The sequence below is a fragment of the Branchiostoma floridae genome, chromosome 4 (assembly GCF_000003815.2).
Source record: "Branchiostoma floridae strain S238N-H82 chromosome 4, Bfl_VNyyK, whole genome shotgun sequence".
NCBI classification, from domain to species: Eukaryota; Metazoa; Chordata; class Leptocardii; order Amphioxiformes; family Branchiostomatidae; genus Branchiostoma; species Branchiostoma floridae.
Window position 1 is genome coordinate 30,095,495 of NC_049982.1, and position 17,618 is coordinate 30,113,112.

General features: G+C 39.7%; 2 protein-coding genes across 2 annotated transcripts in view; one reads left to right on the forward strand and one right to left on the reverse strand.

Annotated features, from left to right (window-relative positions):
• LOC118414804 overlaps window positions 1-17,618 on the forward strand; it is a 1,072,569-nt gene that overhangs the window by 325,564 nt on the left and 729,387 nt on the right. The window lies entirely within an intron of this gene.
• LOC118413754 (DNA repair protein REV1-like) overlaps window positions 9,531-17,618 on the reverse strand; it is a 20,751-nt gene continuing 12,663 nt past the window's right edge. The window contains exons 10-18 of the mRNA XM_035817286.1: window positions 16,466-16,745; window positions 15,550-15,728; window positions 14,649-14,736; window positions 14,582-14,606; window positions 13,736-14,117; window positions 12,875-13,195; window positions 11,570-11,753; window positions 10,857-10,959; window positions 9,531-10,105 (exon numbers count right to left, since the gene is read on the reverse strand). Coding sequence (XP_035673179.1) covers window positions 9,994-10,105; window positions 10,857-10,959; window positions 11,570-11,753; window positions 12,875-13,195; window positions 13,736-14,117; window positions 14,582-14,606; window positions 14,649-14,736; window positions 15,550-15,728; window positions 16,466-16,745 — 1,674 coding nt within the window. The 3' untranslated portion in view covers window positions 9,531-9,993. The remainder of the gene's footprint in view (window positions 10,106-10,856; window positions 10,960-11,569; window positions 11,754-12,874; window positions 13,196-13,735; window positions 14,118-14,581; window positions 14,607-14,648; window positions 14,737-15,549; window positions 15,729-16,465; window positions 16,746-17,618) is intronic.

Here is a 17,618-nt window from a genome sequence, read left to right on the forward strand (position 1 = left end):
CCTTGTGTATCTTTTGTCCCGGAAATACTATGGCCTGATTTTTTTGTGGTAGATGGCCCTTGATGTGAGGAGGTTAGAAGCGGTGTAGGTTCAGGTTATTTGTTATTGGTTATTTGGTGGGCCGACTACTCACTCTTTGCAGCCAGGGGCTCAATTGCGAGCAGCTTACAAGAGGCGGGGCTAAATCGCAAGTGTCTGGAGCGAGCTGCCACTCAGGTGACCTCAATACGACTGTCGCAAGTGTCTGGAGCGAGCTACCATTCTGCGCCACTCAGGTGACCTCAATACGACTGTCGCAAGTGTCTGGAGCGAGCTGCCATTCGGCGCCACTCAGGTGACCTCAATACGACAGAAATTGCCCCAGGTGCGGCCAAGGGACGGTATGCTTTGAACCACTCACACCGCACCACCACACGTGTGGCTGGTTCTATAACGTGTCTGGGGTATGGCTCTCCCCAGACACGGGTCCCATACATTAGCTTGTTACCTCCATGAAATGTAATGGAATGGAGGTTATATTTTACCCTGCGTTTGTCTTTGTGTGTGTAAACAAGATAACTCAAGAACGGCTTGGTGGATTGGTTTCATACTTGGTGTTGGTAGGGTGTGGTGAAAGCTGAAAATGATTAGATTTTGGGCCCCCTAGCGGCTTCCCTTTGTACTGCAGCGCAACTTCCGGGTGTGTTTTCTCATCTTTTGAACAAGCTATGGTCACGAATTTTAAGTGTTAGATAGCTCTTGTGGTCAGGAATTAGTGACATAAGTTTGGGCCCCCTAGCGGCTAGTTTAGGGATAGCAGGGGCATTTTTGTCATAAACTTCTGAAGCATTACAACCCCCCAGCCTGGTTTGGTTGATTCCACCCCTAGCCTGCACAGCACAGTTGACGCGTTCCTTAGGCCCATGGGTCATGACTCCTTGACCTCCACGTGTCACAGGCGGACCGTACCATGTAGTTCAAAATGGGTAGAAATTTGTTGGTAAAAAGGACTTTTCATAACTCAAGAAGGGAAGAACGGATTTTAATGATTTTTGGTATGCAGGTACCTTAGACAATGTTTTACAAAATTAAATACTAATTATGCAAAATAGGAATACATTTGCATAGTTAATGGGAATATTCCATCATAGCAGTTTTTTCTATGCATCTCTTGTCCTGGACGTGATATGGTCTTGACATTTGGGTGGTAGATAGCTTTCAGTGTCATGACAAGGTGGGACAAGTTTCATCCCCCTAACATTTAATTTCTAAACTGCAGAGGCATTGTTGTCAAGACATTCCAAAGAGGATAACTGCAGAAAGGATTGACGGATTGGCATCATATTAGGCATGCGGATACCTTAGTCAAAGATGTTCATAATGATATACATGTTATGCAAATGAGGACTTAATTTACATAATTAATGAAAAAAATTGTATAATTCCATTGTTTTCAATAGCTGGACTTCAATAAATGTAACACATGTTCATTATGATAGGTGGAATATAAGCAGATACGAATTATGGTAATGAGGAACTTATTTACATAATTTCTAATAATGTAAAAATTGCAAAACCGCTTTATGATTAATAATTGGAATTTTATAATTGTTTAATGTGTACGTTAGTCAATGATGAACAACACCATGCATAAATTATGTTAACAAGTTAGTCAATTGCATGAAATTTACAAAAGCTCTAAATTTTCATGGAGGTATGAGGTCGCCGAACTCCAGTTTTGAAAGTTGCGTTACGGTCCAAAGCTGGAACGTGCAATCTTGCACGTAGCTATAGATATGCATAAAAATCCTTCCTGCCAAAATCAGGTTCTTTGAAAGCTTTATTCTCAGAATTCATCTGACGCACTCCTTATTTGGGTATAATCCGTAGGCCGGTTTCTTTAATAAGAGTTTGAATAATACCATAGTATGGGCGTGGGTTCACGTTTACTTTTAGATTAGTCTGGCCTTTTTTCTTGTTTACCAAAGACAGAAAACATTATAAGCCCTTGCTGTGTAAGTCAAAAAGCAAAGCAACAATTCACACGTACGTTTTGGGATGTTTCCTCAGTTCGAGCTTTGTCTGGCAAAAAACTAACAAGGTATTTCTAGCTGTTAGATTGTTCTTTAACAGCTTTCTCTCTTCTAAACAATTTCTTGGATTTAGTCTAGATCTGGACCTTTTTGTCTTCTTGGACAGTCCTAGTAGGATATATCACCGGAGTAGGCGTAGTTAGCCAGGCGGAGTAGAAGCTTGCAGTGGCCGAGCGTTCTCAACTGACAGCCGTTAAGGAGCGCTGGTGACTACCTGCAAGTTCGGGAGATGAATCAGAACCCAGAACACACTTACGGGCACCGAGAGGCTGAAGACGTCAGCGAGGGGTATGAAGAAGATCATTGCTCCAACTACTACTACAAAAACCCAGAGGATGTTAGCAAGACATTTGAGGAAGAGTCTTGCTCCCACGACTACGACAAAGCGGAGGATGTTTACAAGTACGAAGTGCCTGAGGATGTTAGCAAGACGTTTGATGAGGAGTCTTGCTCCCAAGACAAAGACGAACAAGAGGATGCTTACGGGTACAAAGATCCTAAGGAAGTCAGCTTTGCATACAGGACCAAAGGTACGTTATAATATTGAATACTACGCGTAAACCTATTTGATGCAGTTTGCTATGATATTAACCATGCATTCCCAATCATATTGAAGGCAAAGAACGAAACAAAGTGACTGTAACTACATTGTCAAATACTAGTATGTTTCTGCTTTGAAAATGACTTCGTCGCCAAAGAGGACATGCCTTCAAGCCATGGAATGATAGCCAAGCCTTTAGGGTCATTTTTGTACAACAACAAAGATCTACATCTGATAAAAAGTTGAGTCAGAAATACGTTTCTTTTCTGCATTTTCAGCCGCTCAGTGATAATTCGAAAATCGAAATATTTGGGAAATGTGTATTTGGGATAGCTACACAGCAAATGCATTTGATAGACAATGAATTATACTTGTAGAAAAATCTTAATAACTATGTTACATCTGATGGCTATTTCATGTTTCTATCAGAATTATGAATTTCGAGGGAATATTTTACACTCTGGGACTAACACCACTTAAACGTTAGGCAAAAAAAAAGCCTTGTACTAAAACCAAACTCTACAAATAATTCACACATACATGTATTAATGAAAATAACAATTGTAGTGTTTCAATAATAGGACATTCATAAGCGTAATGTTTTTGATTTGTGGCAGGTGAAACATTAACAGATACTAAATATGCAAATGGTCAAATTTGCAGAGCTAACATAATTTTAAAGGGGGTAATTACCTACTTGTGACACGTGTAAGTTAGTGAAAGATGTACACGTGTACGCAACAATAGATAGATTATTTTTTTATGTAAATGTCCAATTAATTTGCATAATTCTTGATAAAAGGCAAACACGGGATTCTGCCACAAAGGGCTTCTGCACATACAACATAATTCTATGTATTCTTGGTAAAAGCCCATCATTAAAATAATCGATCATGCTAATTCCAGCCTTATTGGCACAATCAAAGAGATAAGATGAAAATAAATGTGCAAACTTAACCCTATTCAGACCGGGCTTTTTTGGTCATCCCTGGACGGGGGGGTGTGGCTTTTGAGGCCCTCCACTTCTAAGTCCTCTAACTCTTGAACGACGTGCCGTAGGGCCACCAAAGTTTCAGGACATGATATCGACATAATATCTGACGAGTATATGACGTTTGACGTTACGTTGACGTAAAATGACGTAATTATGACGTCATCAATTTGATTATATTGGCCGGACCCATGAAAAAAGGGTATTCTCAGAAAACTTCAAGTTATACTACAAAAATGTAACAACAAGTGCAGATAACAATACTAATGTTCATTACGACTTGTATTGCCAATAGCAACATCGATGACGTCATAATGACGTCATAAAATGAAGTCATGCACATCTAAGATACGAGTTAGGCTCCGCCATATTATATCCACTACCTTGAATTTTTAAAAGTACTTTTTTTGCGACAAATAATCACAAAGGGCAATCGAAATAGACTAAATTCATTCATTTAGATGGTTTTTGATGAAAAAATACCAGGTAGTTGCAAATTTTAAGGGATAATTAGCTTGTTATTCTTGATCTGGCCATACGGTCCGCCATCTTGGATTTTGGGCTGATGACGTCATCAAATTAGCATAATTTATGCATATATAATTATGAAAGATATGCTAAATGATATAAGATTTTATTTATGTTACAAAATAGCAGTCATATAGCAAATAAATGTGAAAAATACATTGTTAGAACCAAAATAGTGATTTTTGGCAAAACAGCCTGTCAGCAGACGGTTGCCATGGTAACACGAAAAATGGAAAATTTGTCAAACTTCGTGAAATTGTTGCCAACAATATTTTAGGAAAACTCACTAAATTTGGTGGCTTTAGCGTAAGGCATTCTGGCGTTATAGGACATCGAAGTTGGCGCAGGCCTCAAAAGCCCCCCCCCCCCGGTCTGAATAGGGTTAAGGCTTTTAACATTTCATACAGTTTAAATTTCCGAAATCTTGTTTGGCCTGTTACCATGACGACATATGGTTTTGAGCAGAAAGAAAGCTATTTTGAGGGCTTTTAAGTCAAACAGATTTTTCTGATTGGCGCTGTCCTTACTTGTTGCGTATCTGAAAGTCCTGCCATGTCACGTGTTTGAAAGTCCTATTATGGAAACACTGTAATTACATTGTTTTTATCAATTATGCAAATTTCAACCGTACCATTCTCTGAATGCATTCTCTGCCTCTCCCGTTGTATCTCAGACCGTGTCCTGGCAATATGGAGTAGATTGAAATCCAACAAGGTTTGCTGGCTTGCAATGGGATTCGGACTTCTGGTCGTGGCATCAGTTATCATCGCTGGCATCCTGGCGACTCAGATCACCGCGGGTGGGAGGGTAAGCTTTAATGTGGTCTTTTTATATGGTATTTCAACTTAGGCCACAGCAAGTAAATTTAATGGATGACATCCTCTGCAAACTGCAAAAATAATGAGGTAGGGCGAAAAAAAAACAAGACGGGTGAAAAAACAAGATGGCTAATTTTCAAAATAGACACCATAACAAGAATTGAAAAATTGGAATTGTATCACTAACCATGCTGGCAACTACACTGATGACTTCCATATTGGTGCCACTCTTACAGCTATCCTGCAAGTTTCACTTCTGCTGCTACGGTCAAGGCTACCTATCTAGTGTCAATTCTATATACAAACATACCAAAAATCATGATAATCCGTCAACACGTTGCCGAGTTATTCTCGTCCAAAGTAAGGAAATTGGTGCCGGCGCCTGCAGTTCTAAAAATGCCGATAGGGGGTCCAAACTCACAGCACTTACTCTCTGCCCCTAAGGGCTATCTACCACTCAAAAACTATGACCACAGCATGTCTAGAACACGAGATGTCAAAATTAATAGTTTTGCTGCAGTACCTTAGGGAGCCGCTAGGGTGCGCATTATCGAACTTGGCCTTCGTTTTCCTGACCCTTACCCACCTGCCAAATATTATCAGGATCCATTTAAGGGTTCTTGAGTTACTGTAAATGCAGAAATGTTCGCGGTGGATTAATGTTCGCGGTTTTCGCGGCGGTCGCTTCACCGCGAATTTAAAACCACCGCGAACATTTTTCCATAAAAGTAAGAGATTACAGTGCATGGTGCTACCGCGAAAAGTCCATTTTCCCGCTACCACGAAATTAAATCCCCGCGAACTTAAATGCATTTACAGTATACTGTTTACGAGAAAGCGGACGCACACGTTCGCGCCGATACCGTCCTGACAGAAAAAGGCTACGCTAACCATTTTCGAACACGACCTTCCTTTCCGCAACCGCTACTCAAATACCAAATATCATTAAAATCCATACACAGCTTCTCGAGTTATATGCTGTTGACCTACATATAGGGACGCAACATGAGACCTTAACCGAAAATATAACCTTCTCGAAAAAGGTAATTATATGGTTACAACACAACCAATTTACCCATTTTTCCCCATCCCTGAAGAAGAAATCTTGTTTTTTTCTGAAATCAAGCGAAAATTAATGAGCGCGCGGATTTCACCCATAAAATTTACTTGCTGTGGCCTTAACTCAGGCCACGTTGATTTGAATGTACGGATGACATCCTCCGGGAACCCCACAACTGATGCGAGCGTGCGAATAAAAAAAGTTTGGTCCAAGAAGGTTTCCTTCATTATGAAATCTAAGTTGTTAGGAAGGCTGAACAAATGACTGAACACACAGAGTACGAGGGGCATTCAATAAGTAATGTCCCTGACCCACTTCCAGTTGTTTGATCTAGATGAAATTTTGCATGTGTAATGAGTCATATCTCTATGGGTTATGTTGCAAAAAAACAGCTCTGAACTAATTGTGGTTACTGATTTACTGGTGTTTGAACTGAGTCAGGTGTGAAATGGACCAGGTGTGAAATGGAGCAAGTTGAGTGTCGCGCAGTGATCCGGTTTTTGTATTTGAAAGGACGCACACCAAAGGGGACTTTTGATGAAATGAAAAAAAAAACTTATGGTGATGATGCCCCATCATATGACCTTGTAAAACGCTGGCATCCTGAATTCAAACAAGGTCGGAAGTCTGTTGAAACAGCTCCCAGACCTGGTCGTCCCTCTTCTGCCATTGATGAGGCATCTGTCGGAGGACCAACCTGGGATGTCCTACAAGAACGGTGTCCAGAGCTACATCAAATGATGGGAGAAATGCAAAACTCTGGGTGGTTCCTATGAAGAGAAAGACTAATAACTGTGCCAAGTTTCATTAATCTCCTGCTATGGGAAATGGGTCAGGGACATTAGTTATTGAATGCCCCTCGTATGCTATACCCAACAATAGATTAATCATTCTGGTCTTCACATCTTCTTCTTTAACCTTTAAATTGACTTTGGCATTCCATGACATTGGTATACGATGATTTGCTTTGCAAGCTACCGCATGTATCAAAAGCAATCAGAAAACTCTCCGTGAAAAATGCTAAGTCAAGTCTGCAACGAGGCTATTATTAGTAGCAATTGTTTATTAATCGCGTGTTATTATATTGGCATTTTTTACTACCTCGAATGTTTTACTTTACGAATAAACGTGTGCTTCTGAATGTAGGGGGCGCTTGCTTATAAGCCACAACAAAACGGCACGAGGATCCAGGAAACCAGTACTCCACGGAAGGCGACATTCTATGAAGAAAACATCTCGACATTTGAAGAGTTCTCAGTCATTGACTCGACTCCGACGAATTTGCCATTTACGAACAGCAGTGTGACTGCAGATGCCTTACCAATGATCGTCACATTTCGGACAACCACGGGTAAGAAATGTTGGATTGAGCTGTAATTTCTTAATTCAGATACCCTTTATTTTAGCTCCATGAATGTCTATAGCTTGCTATGTTGGCAATGCTCTTTTTATATAATCTATGACAATTGCTTATGGTTACTTTTTTAAAAATCATTTACCTTCTTACCTCGTAGATAAGTGTAGGAAAAATCCTTTCTGTATGTTGTCACACAGACGTCAATGAGTGTACCAGAAACCAATGCCAACATGGACGCTGTGTGAACAAAGATGGCGGATACAAGTGTACCTGCTCACCTGGATGGACTAGACAAAAAGTTTACAGACACTTTATACTCAGTCCACTAAAACAAATAATAAACAAGAGTTTTAAGACCTCATAACTCTATGAAATAGTCTGATTATGTAAATGATTTCCACATTCACATAATCTATGCTTAGTTAATGTACACCAGTCCTTTAGATAACTTACATCGGTCACCTTGTTGATTGTCCACCCATTTACCACTTACAAGAATTATAGCACTTTTTCATCAATAATGCAAATAAGGCGCTTACTTGCATAATTTATATCTGTTAATCTTCCAACTACCACAAATTACATATATTACAGGTATTCGAGTCCTATTATGGAAAACACTACAAATATAGATTTTTCTCGTTAAACATGCAAATTAAGTGTCAGTTTGCATAATTTGAACATTATGATATGCGAGTCTGTCCAAGCTACCTACATACCAAATATCTAACACCAAGTATTCCTTACTTCACAAGCTATCTGCCACCAAAAAAATCAAGACCATAGCACATTCAGGTCAAAAGATGCAAAAAAGGGATTTCTGATGCAGTACCGAGGTCACATACCAGGAGCCCAAAATCCACCTTGGCCTTCGTCTTCTTAACACCTACCCAAATGTCAAATACCATCGTAATCCATCCGAAGTTTCTTGAGTTATGCTGACCACAAATATCCGGAAACACAAACATACAGACACACAAACCAAAAACTTTACAACAATTTTTCATGGAGATAATAGATTGCTATTTTTCTTTCCTCTACAGGATGTCAACAGCCAGGATTTGTCCGTTTTAACACAGCTTGCTACAAGCACTTTGCCGAGGGGAAGACCTACGATCAGGCCAGACGGACGTGCTCCGATGACGGGGGACTGTTGGCCGTGCCGAAAGACAGCAAGACCAACTCTTTCATCGTCAAACTGGGAAGTGGGAACCGCTGGATCGGCCTGAATGACGTAACTAACGAAGGCAGGTGGATTTTTGTGGACGGACAGACCCTGGATTCAACAGGCTTTTCCAACTGGAACCCCGCTGAACCGAATGGTGGCAGAGGGGAAAACTGCGCTGCCTTCTCGTGGAAAGGGTCCAAGTGGGAGGATTGGCCATGCAGCACCCAGATGCCATTCACCTGTCAGATAGATCAAGGTTAGTGTTCACAAAAAAGTAGTTACTCAAGCAACTGGATATGATTTTGGAAACGGTCAGACGTTTCGGATAGAATCCACCATCCTTCGTCAGTGACACTGAAGTGATCTGGAAGAAACAGGTCTTTTATACTCTAACTATGAATGAAGACAATTTCAGATGTCCAATGTCCAAATAAAACGTTTATGCCAGTAGCATAAGTCAATTTGTTGTGTAATAAAAGACATCTAGACTTCTGTTGATCATGGTTTAGTAACTCTGATTAGCAGTAAAATTATGTTATTTTTTTTCAATATGTAGTTTACCAACTTCAGATTAAACTTTTATGCAAGCACTTTAAATTAATTTGTTGTGTAAGAAAAAAACATCTAGACTTCTGTGGATCATGGTTTAGGAAATCTGGTTGGCAGTAAAATGTTATTAATCACATTATGTAATCTGGACTGGTCAGTTGGTGGCGCCTGATCCCCACTGTGATTAACTGTAACATTACTGATGCTTGTTTGTTAATTCTTATGCCATTAGGAAATGATTAATATCATATGAGGACCTTGTGCTTTGTGACCATTATTTTGCTTTCTCCATCAGCATAATGTATCAAATATCAGTCGAGCTCTACTGCTGAGTTTCTTACAATCGATCATAATCTGATTACTTAGTAAGTATTAATGCTGTTGAACCCTGCTCTCCTCCTTGACCTTGGAAGATTTGAGTAAAACCAATATCCGAAAACACAAAGTTTAACATACATACAGACCAAAGCTCGTACTCCATTTTTAATATGGGGTAAATATCATACAAAATCTGAAATAAACAATGTACATGTGTGTATCAAGATATGGCTTATTGTTCAATGTTTTGTACAAATTTCTAAACACACAATGCAACCCAACATAACAACACATCTTAATTCTAATACAGGCAACATGTGACTCTTCTTATACATACAAAATTCTTTCTGGGGTTAAAGCATATAACTATTGCACACTCCTTTACTTAAACATATCTTCCATCCAACATTTCATTCAAGGGATGACCTACTTACTATCTACTTTGTGTATTTCTGAGTGAGTCTCCAAAACGCACTGATTATCCCTCGTATTCTTTGGCATTTGTAGTTGTTGTGCTTAATATGCACAATCTAAATATCAAAGACTGGTTGTGCCAAAATGAAGAGTTGAATGATGATTGGTTGACAGCAGTCATGTGACCTTCAGCTTGCTACCATACAGTTGCTCCATCACCTCCTGGATACTGTTGATGATTTCTTCAACTGCACTTCTCCAAGTACTGGTGTCAAGCGCATTGCACAACCTGGAAAACATTTCAAGAAATTCAAACACTGTGCCTGATACAATATTCAAAATTACATTGAAAAATCTACATGACGATGACATCAAAATCTATCATTGGTAGGTCAATATAGATTATTGTGTTTCCGATTATGGCCCATGAAAAATTGGTGTCAGTAGCGATTCTTTTTTTTTTAGACTTCTGCCAAAGTGAGCCAACAAATGCAATTTAACAAAAGGAAAGAATGAATCATTAGGTTGTTGAGGTGAAACATGATACTTTTTCCAGTGGCTTACAAAGCAAGGCAAATTTTGGAACAGCGGATGTTTTCACCCATTGGCAAGTACACCAGAGCCGGTAAGTGTACCTGTGTGTGGATTCTTTAATGCAGGAGGCCCCCAAGATATGGGACTGAAAGTTCTCTTCTTCCTGTGACCTTATTTAAGGTATAAGGCAAGTAGCAAGTAAGGTACGGTAAGTAGCTAGTGGACATAATACAGTTTTACTTTGGCTTTCAATAATTTAGCTAAGTACACTGTGTCATCCACCTACTCTTCCATGTAAGTGTGCTGTAATTATTTTAAAAAAGCTTTTAAATCAACCAATAGCAATACAGAATATTTAGAGATTTTGAGAATTGCAGATATTATTCACTCTGTAAGCAACTACGTACTTGACGTAATCTGCTGGGAAGTTGTGAAGGCAAAAAATACTTGCAAAAAAATTCTACCTGAAAATACTTCTGATTTCACATTGTGAGGAATTTCTTTACCTCCTGATGTACTTGATGAGTAGATCCACTGTCTCTAGGTTACGATCCAGGATGAGCTGATGAAGGTACTGAACAAACTGTTCTACATCTTCTTCTTCAGGCACTGCCGGAAAGGTAAACAGGTATAGGAAAAGTCAATGTAAAACTATTGAATCTGTGAGACTGTGAAACTGTGAATCTAAAAATATGACATGTACCTGTTCAATGTTCATAAGTCTATGTGAATAAATGTATGTCAGCAGCGGTACTGAAAGTGTTTGTCCATTTATGCTAGTGGTCAATTTATTAGCCTTTTTTCATCATGGTCAGTGGTCAAATTTGGCCAGCCCCCTAATTCATACAAATTTATGATAAAACATCGGCTGCTCTTTTTTATTCCAACAAATGATTATGATATACATGTGGTAGATCAAAACCTTACACACAAGTTTGGAAGCCTTATATTTGATCCATCATGCTTTCTTTGTTACTTTAATCAATCAGAATACAATTTAAATTACATATGTTTAGAAGCCAGTGAAAATTTACATGGTGTTTTGAGTTTGCGGTGAAGTGATCGCCTACAAAAAATGCAAAGTTCAACATAAAACCACAAGAACGTTTCTGCATTACTGGTAACAGAAAAGAATGTTGCAACATAACAGAAAAGAATGTCGCAACATAACAATCAAAGTATTAAATAAGAAAACACCTTTACACATACATGTACATACCTGGACAGGTGTGTGTCCACTCCTTGAGCAGTTCCTTAACCTCAGGAAGCTCCACCCTGCCACACAGGTTCACCTGATGCACCTGCGCTGTTGTGTCACAGGTGCTTACAGCTGCTTCTACAGGTGCAGGTTCAGGTACAGGTGCTACAGAAGTTTCAGCTGGTTCTTTGGTTGATGTCGTCACCTTTTTGATGAAGAGAAAAGAGAGAACCATGAAGGATAAAAATATTTTAAAACAATTTGTTTTTATCAAAGAGTTTTTACAAATTTGATACACATACTTGTACCTTCCATCCATAATTTTGTCACCAAGCTAGGCCCTTATTTTCATGATTTATGTGTAGCCACCAGAGGGCACATTATTGAACTTGGCCATCATTTTCCTGACCAGGCTTTTAGCCAGGCATGCGTCAACGCGTCATCTGGACGCACTTTTCTTAGAATAACAAGAAATTTGATGCCCCTGGAGGCCCTTACACTTTGAGAAATTGTCTGACAAGCATGAAATTCTGATTGACCTGGGATGTTACCAGGTCATCTGTGGTCACAGTCTTCTACTGTGACCTCTGGAACAGTACAGTCAAACCTGTCTATAGCGGCCACTCAAGGGACCGGACAAATTTGGCCACTATAGACAGGTGGCCTCTGTATAGAGGTGGCAACTTGTAGATAAAATACCCAAGGGACCGACAAAAAGTGGCCACTATGGACAGGTGGCCCCTCTGTAGAGGTGGCCCCTAATACAGGTTTGACTGTATTTTTGCCTCTTGGGATACCTAAGAATGCACTTTTTAAACTTAAAATCATCAAAAACTCTGCACCTTGGAAGGTGGATGCCCCCGGACCCCCCCTACAATAGTCATTTACCGCGACTCACCAATAAGTTTGGACTCCCTATTTTAAAATCCGAGCTAAAAGCCTGTTCCTGACCCTAAACTGCAAAATACCATCCACATCTTCCTGTGCTATGCTTTCCCAAGGCAAGCAGATGGCAATGAAATCATCATCTTGACAAAGGTTACAAACTTATCGTGGAACTCAATGAGTAATAAAGAAGACTGAACTTTACACATCGAACACTTTGATACCCACTGTACAAAAGCGAACAGAGATGGGGGTGGGGGGTTGCGCGACAGGATACCTAGCACTTATGACGAGTTGCTGTGGCAACTTGTAGTGTCCTGGAAGTAGAAGGGTCAATTCCTTGAAAAAGGCTTACGGAGTCAGACAAAAATTTGTGTTAACTCCAATTTTTTTTTCAAAGTGTAATGGCTATGACATAAGAAAAACTTCAGAATTGATTACCACATTGTCCCTTGCTTGGTTCCATATCAACTTCTGTGGACTCAATCTTTTCTTGGCAGGACTAGTAGTAGCAGCAGGTGCCCTCCTCTTACTAGGACTATTGTTGAGCGGTTTTCTTCTGGTGTATTTTCTCTTAGCTTTGGGAGGGCTTGGTCTTCCTTTGGATTGGCCCAGCAGTTTCAATGCATCCTGTGGTTGGTTAGGTCTCTGTTGTTGTTGTTGTTGTGGAGGCGGTTGTTGTTGTTTTTGTTGTTGTGCATATGCTCGTTTGAGCTCTTGTTGTAGTTCGGGAGGCAAGGCATCCAGGCAGGTTGGGTCAATCTGAAAAAAGACAAAAAGACTTTAAGTTAAACCAGATATTAGTATGTGTGGGTGATATAACACAATTATTACTAATAATAATTATTGTATATCATTATGCATGCATACAGAACATAAAATTAAGTTTGTTGTATTATTTCACACTTATGCATGGTTATAAGATTGATTTCAAACTGTACTATCATCAAGCCTTTTATTTTGATATAAAATAACACCAATGTTACTAGTAACGTCATTCAGTTTTGCATACAATGCAAATTCTATATGACTTTGCATAGTATGTAGCAAAGATTTCAAATTCTTAAAAATCCACTGACACTTTTTTTTCTAAAATCACAATATTTGATGGTGTATATGTGCTCAGGTGGTCACTATAGACAGGATTCCTAATACCTGTGTCAATTCAAAAAATCTAAGGGACCACAAAAAAGTGGTCAAATTGGCTGGGTGGACTCTTGCACAAATTTGACTGCGCTTTCCTGTTGGTCTATAGAAAAATATTTCTTTTAGTGAGTAAAATAAAAATAAAGACAAGATCACCTTGTTAAGATCTGGAAGGGCTACAATAGGACCTGAGTCGCTCCTCTTCTTCATTCTACCTTCTTCTGATGGTCCAGCTACTGGCTCAGTACTCTGTTCCATGCTGTGGGTCTCATGCCTATTGACCAGTGAGGAGTGCCCCCTATCTACATTTGTACAAACTGCAGCACTGGCATCACCATGCAGTTGGTGTATTCCAGGTTTTGATGGCCCCTTTCCTCTGCTAGTCCTGTGGGACATTGTGGTTTCTGATGCCACCTTTTGCAGCTGTTCTTCTTCTATCTCTTTCCTAAGGTCTTCAGGTAAGGCGTCCAGAAAACTTTGATCTATGCCAATTGCTTTTTCTGTTTCACCGGCCTCTGTATCCTCTTCTGTGTCATATCTACACATAAATCAAGAAAACATAAATATTAAACAGAAACTTCTACTTGTAACTTGAATAAAAGGTGCGAGCAGTTTTTACAAATTCAAAAGTCTTTCATCTAATATGCAAAATTACACATCAGGAAAAGAGAGAAAAAAAATTAATTTTGATTCAGGCTTCCTGGTATGGTCATTTGATGGATGACACCTGCCAGCTCATCAATTTTTGGCCGTTTCAAGAAATTTTTAAAAAACACTTTAAATCTAACAATTAAAGCAGCTGTGAAACAAGCAAAAATACAGTAGATTGCAAAAAAGTACTGAGAAAAAGTCAATCAACGTCATAGAATGCCGGCCCCAAAGTCAAAGGAGAAGATTATCTCTTTGTATTTGGTCATTAATGTTCAACATTCCTGACCACTTAGATTTCAAAATAGGGTTAACTTCAATCAATTAATGGGGCCAAATTTTCTTTCCATGTACCCTCTCACATCAGTTTTGGGGTTCACTGAGGATGTCATCCATATAATCATATCAACATCATCATCTTACCTGAGTGGAATGTTCCTGGCAGCGTATGTCTGTTCTATCTGTTGTCTGATATCTTTAGGCAAGGCTGCCAGAACACTCGGATCAACCTACCAAGAGAAAGGTAAGCATACAACAAGGGAAAACAATAAATACATGTACTAAGAACTTCAAGGTACTAGTAGCAATATCAAGGGTTCTCTAAAGAGTGAGTGGTCACCAAAATTCCAAAGTTTATATAACGTATTGTTGTTACCTGATCAAACTTGCATTTGGTACAATGTACTAAATGACAATACTCAGTAGGTGTATCATATTATACAAAAAAACTGCAAAAGTCATATCAACCCAATATTATACTGTAATAATGGTAAATCATCAGAAAAGAAGCAGACATAGAAAATGTACATGTACCTGTACAAATCTACTTTGTAACAGTTACTATTATTATCAAATAACATTTCAAAATGAATTTCTTATCAAATTCATGTTTACACCACTGTCCTCACAGGGCTCAAAATACCACCTGCATATGCAGGTTAGTGCAGGACTGGTAAAAGTTGGGCTGTGCAGCTTTTTCTGTTGTCTACCTGCACCCAACTTGCACTGGTCCATGTACTGGGCTTTATAAATAAATGTCCTATGATGTAGGTGTATGTGGATTGTTATCAGCTGCATTGACTGTTACCTCCTATTAAGTATAGTATAGAAGAAAAAATAGCAATGGTTCCCAAAAAATTTTAGTATGATCCATACTTCCTAATCTCAGAGTGGTGTAGGTAAAATTTGTCTGGTGCAGGCGATTTTAATGTTACCTGCACCAGTGCAGGTATGCAGGAAAAGCATTTCGAGTCCTGTCTTATCTATACTCTGTCTTTCAATCAAATACAAATCAAGAAGGTTACAAACTTTCTTTAACCTACCTGAGACGGTGATGGTAGGTACAGGTCTTCATGACTACTTGATGCTCCTTCGTTGATCCTTCCCTGTACAGGAACCCCACCCTTGGGCGTCTTAAAGGTGGGGAGGGTGGGCAAAGGAGGCAGTCCAGCTCTCTTTGGTGTTTTGTTGGTTGTGCTCTCATGAGTTTCAGATACAGCATCTAGATCAGGGAATGAAGGAATGAAAACCTTTTACATTTTATGCTCTTACAAGCTTTAAGTATTAGCTACAATGATGTAGCCATTGTAAGTACAGTTAGAATGTGGTATCTCACTACATTTACAAAGTCTGATGATTCAAATCAGGGTTCTTGCCAGTATCTGTCCTTCCATTCTTTGATGAAATTTTGTTGCTTGAGACCGACAAAAATTTTTCCCATTCTGTCCTCTGTGATGGACAAAAATCAATTTGTAAAGATATTAATCGAACCAAGCTGGAGTTTAACAGCAACATTTGCCCCTCAAATTCAGGAAAAAGTATTTCAGAGGGTCTAGATATAAAAAATTTCCAGTGAACATACCTCCTGACCCTATTAGGATCATCAAACCTTCGACAGGATTTCCATTCAAAATCCAGGGGATGAAAATAATTTTAGGCTGACTAGAACCCTGGTTCAAATTTTCGATTCTTGAGACAGTTGTTGCAAATTTATGTGCAAATGGAGCATACAATTTGTGGTTTATCTACTTGCATAAGGAACGTTAAATTTTCCGTGCTATGTAGATATCAACAACTATTATGAAACGTATCTTGTACACAATTGAAGAGGACATTTCTCTCATTGTTGCATACATGTAGTGTACAGTCAACAATAAAAACATGCTAATCTTCTATCATATCTAAGCTTAAATATTGAAAAATTATTTGCTGCATAATAATATCTAGACTTCTGCTTACCATCTAGTAAAGTATCTTCTTCGAGTTCTTGCATTTCTTCTGTTGTGGTTGAAGTAGAAGGTTTAAGAAAATGTAACATGGTCTTCTTGTTTGAAATACTGCCTCCCGATTCAGTTTCTGAATCTGGGATGTTGGCACTGCTTAGGGGTATGTTGTTGGTGCTTGTCGACTGGATTGCAGTTGCAGGCTTGGCTTTGACAAAGTCCATGATGGACTTGTTGCTTGCTGAACTGCTGGAAGCCCCTGAGGCACTGACCAGGCGTGTAATCTGGATGCCAAGCTGGAAGGAAAACATCAACAGTAGTCATTGAAAGATCCTGTTTCTTTATCTAACAGATGCTTAAGTACAGTGAAAATTGTCCCTTGTTCTGAAAACACCATCCCTGTCCCTGGTACTGAAAACACCATCACTGTCCCTGGTACTGAAAACACCATCCCTGTCTCTGGTGCTGAAAACACCATCCCTGTCCCTGGTACTAAAAACACCATCCCTGTCCCTGGTGCTGAAAACACTATCCCTGTCCCTGGTACTGAAAACACCATCCTTGTCCCTTTTGCTGAAAACACTATCCCTGTCCCTGAAAACAACATCCCTGTCCCTGGTGCTGAAAACACCCTCCCTGTCCCTGGTACTGAAAACACCATCCTTGTCCCTGGTGCTGAAAACACTATCCCTGTCCCTGGTACTGAAAACACCATCCTTGTCCCTTTTGCTGAAAACACTATCCCTGTCCCTGAAAACACCATCCCTGTCCCTGGTGCTGAAAACACTATCCCTGTCCCTGGTACTGAAAACACCATCCTTGTCCCTTTTGCTGAAAACACTATCCCTGTCCCTGAAAACAACATCCCTGTCCCTGGTGCTGAAAACACCATCCCTGTCCTTGGTGCTGAAAACACCATCCCTGTCCCTAAAGCTGAAAACACCATCTCTATCCCTAATACCAAAAAAACTCATCCCTGTCCCTGGTGCTGTAAACACAACCCCTGTCCCTAAAACCGAAAAAACCCATCCCTGTCCCTGGTGCTGAAAACACCATTCCTGTCCCTTATACCGAAAAAACCTATCCCTGTCACTGGTACTGAACACACCATCCCTGTCCCTGGTGCTGAAAACACCACCCCTGTCCCTAGTGCTGAACACAACATCCCG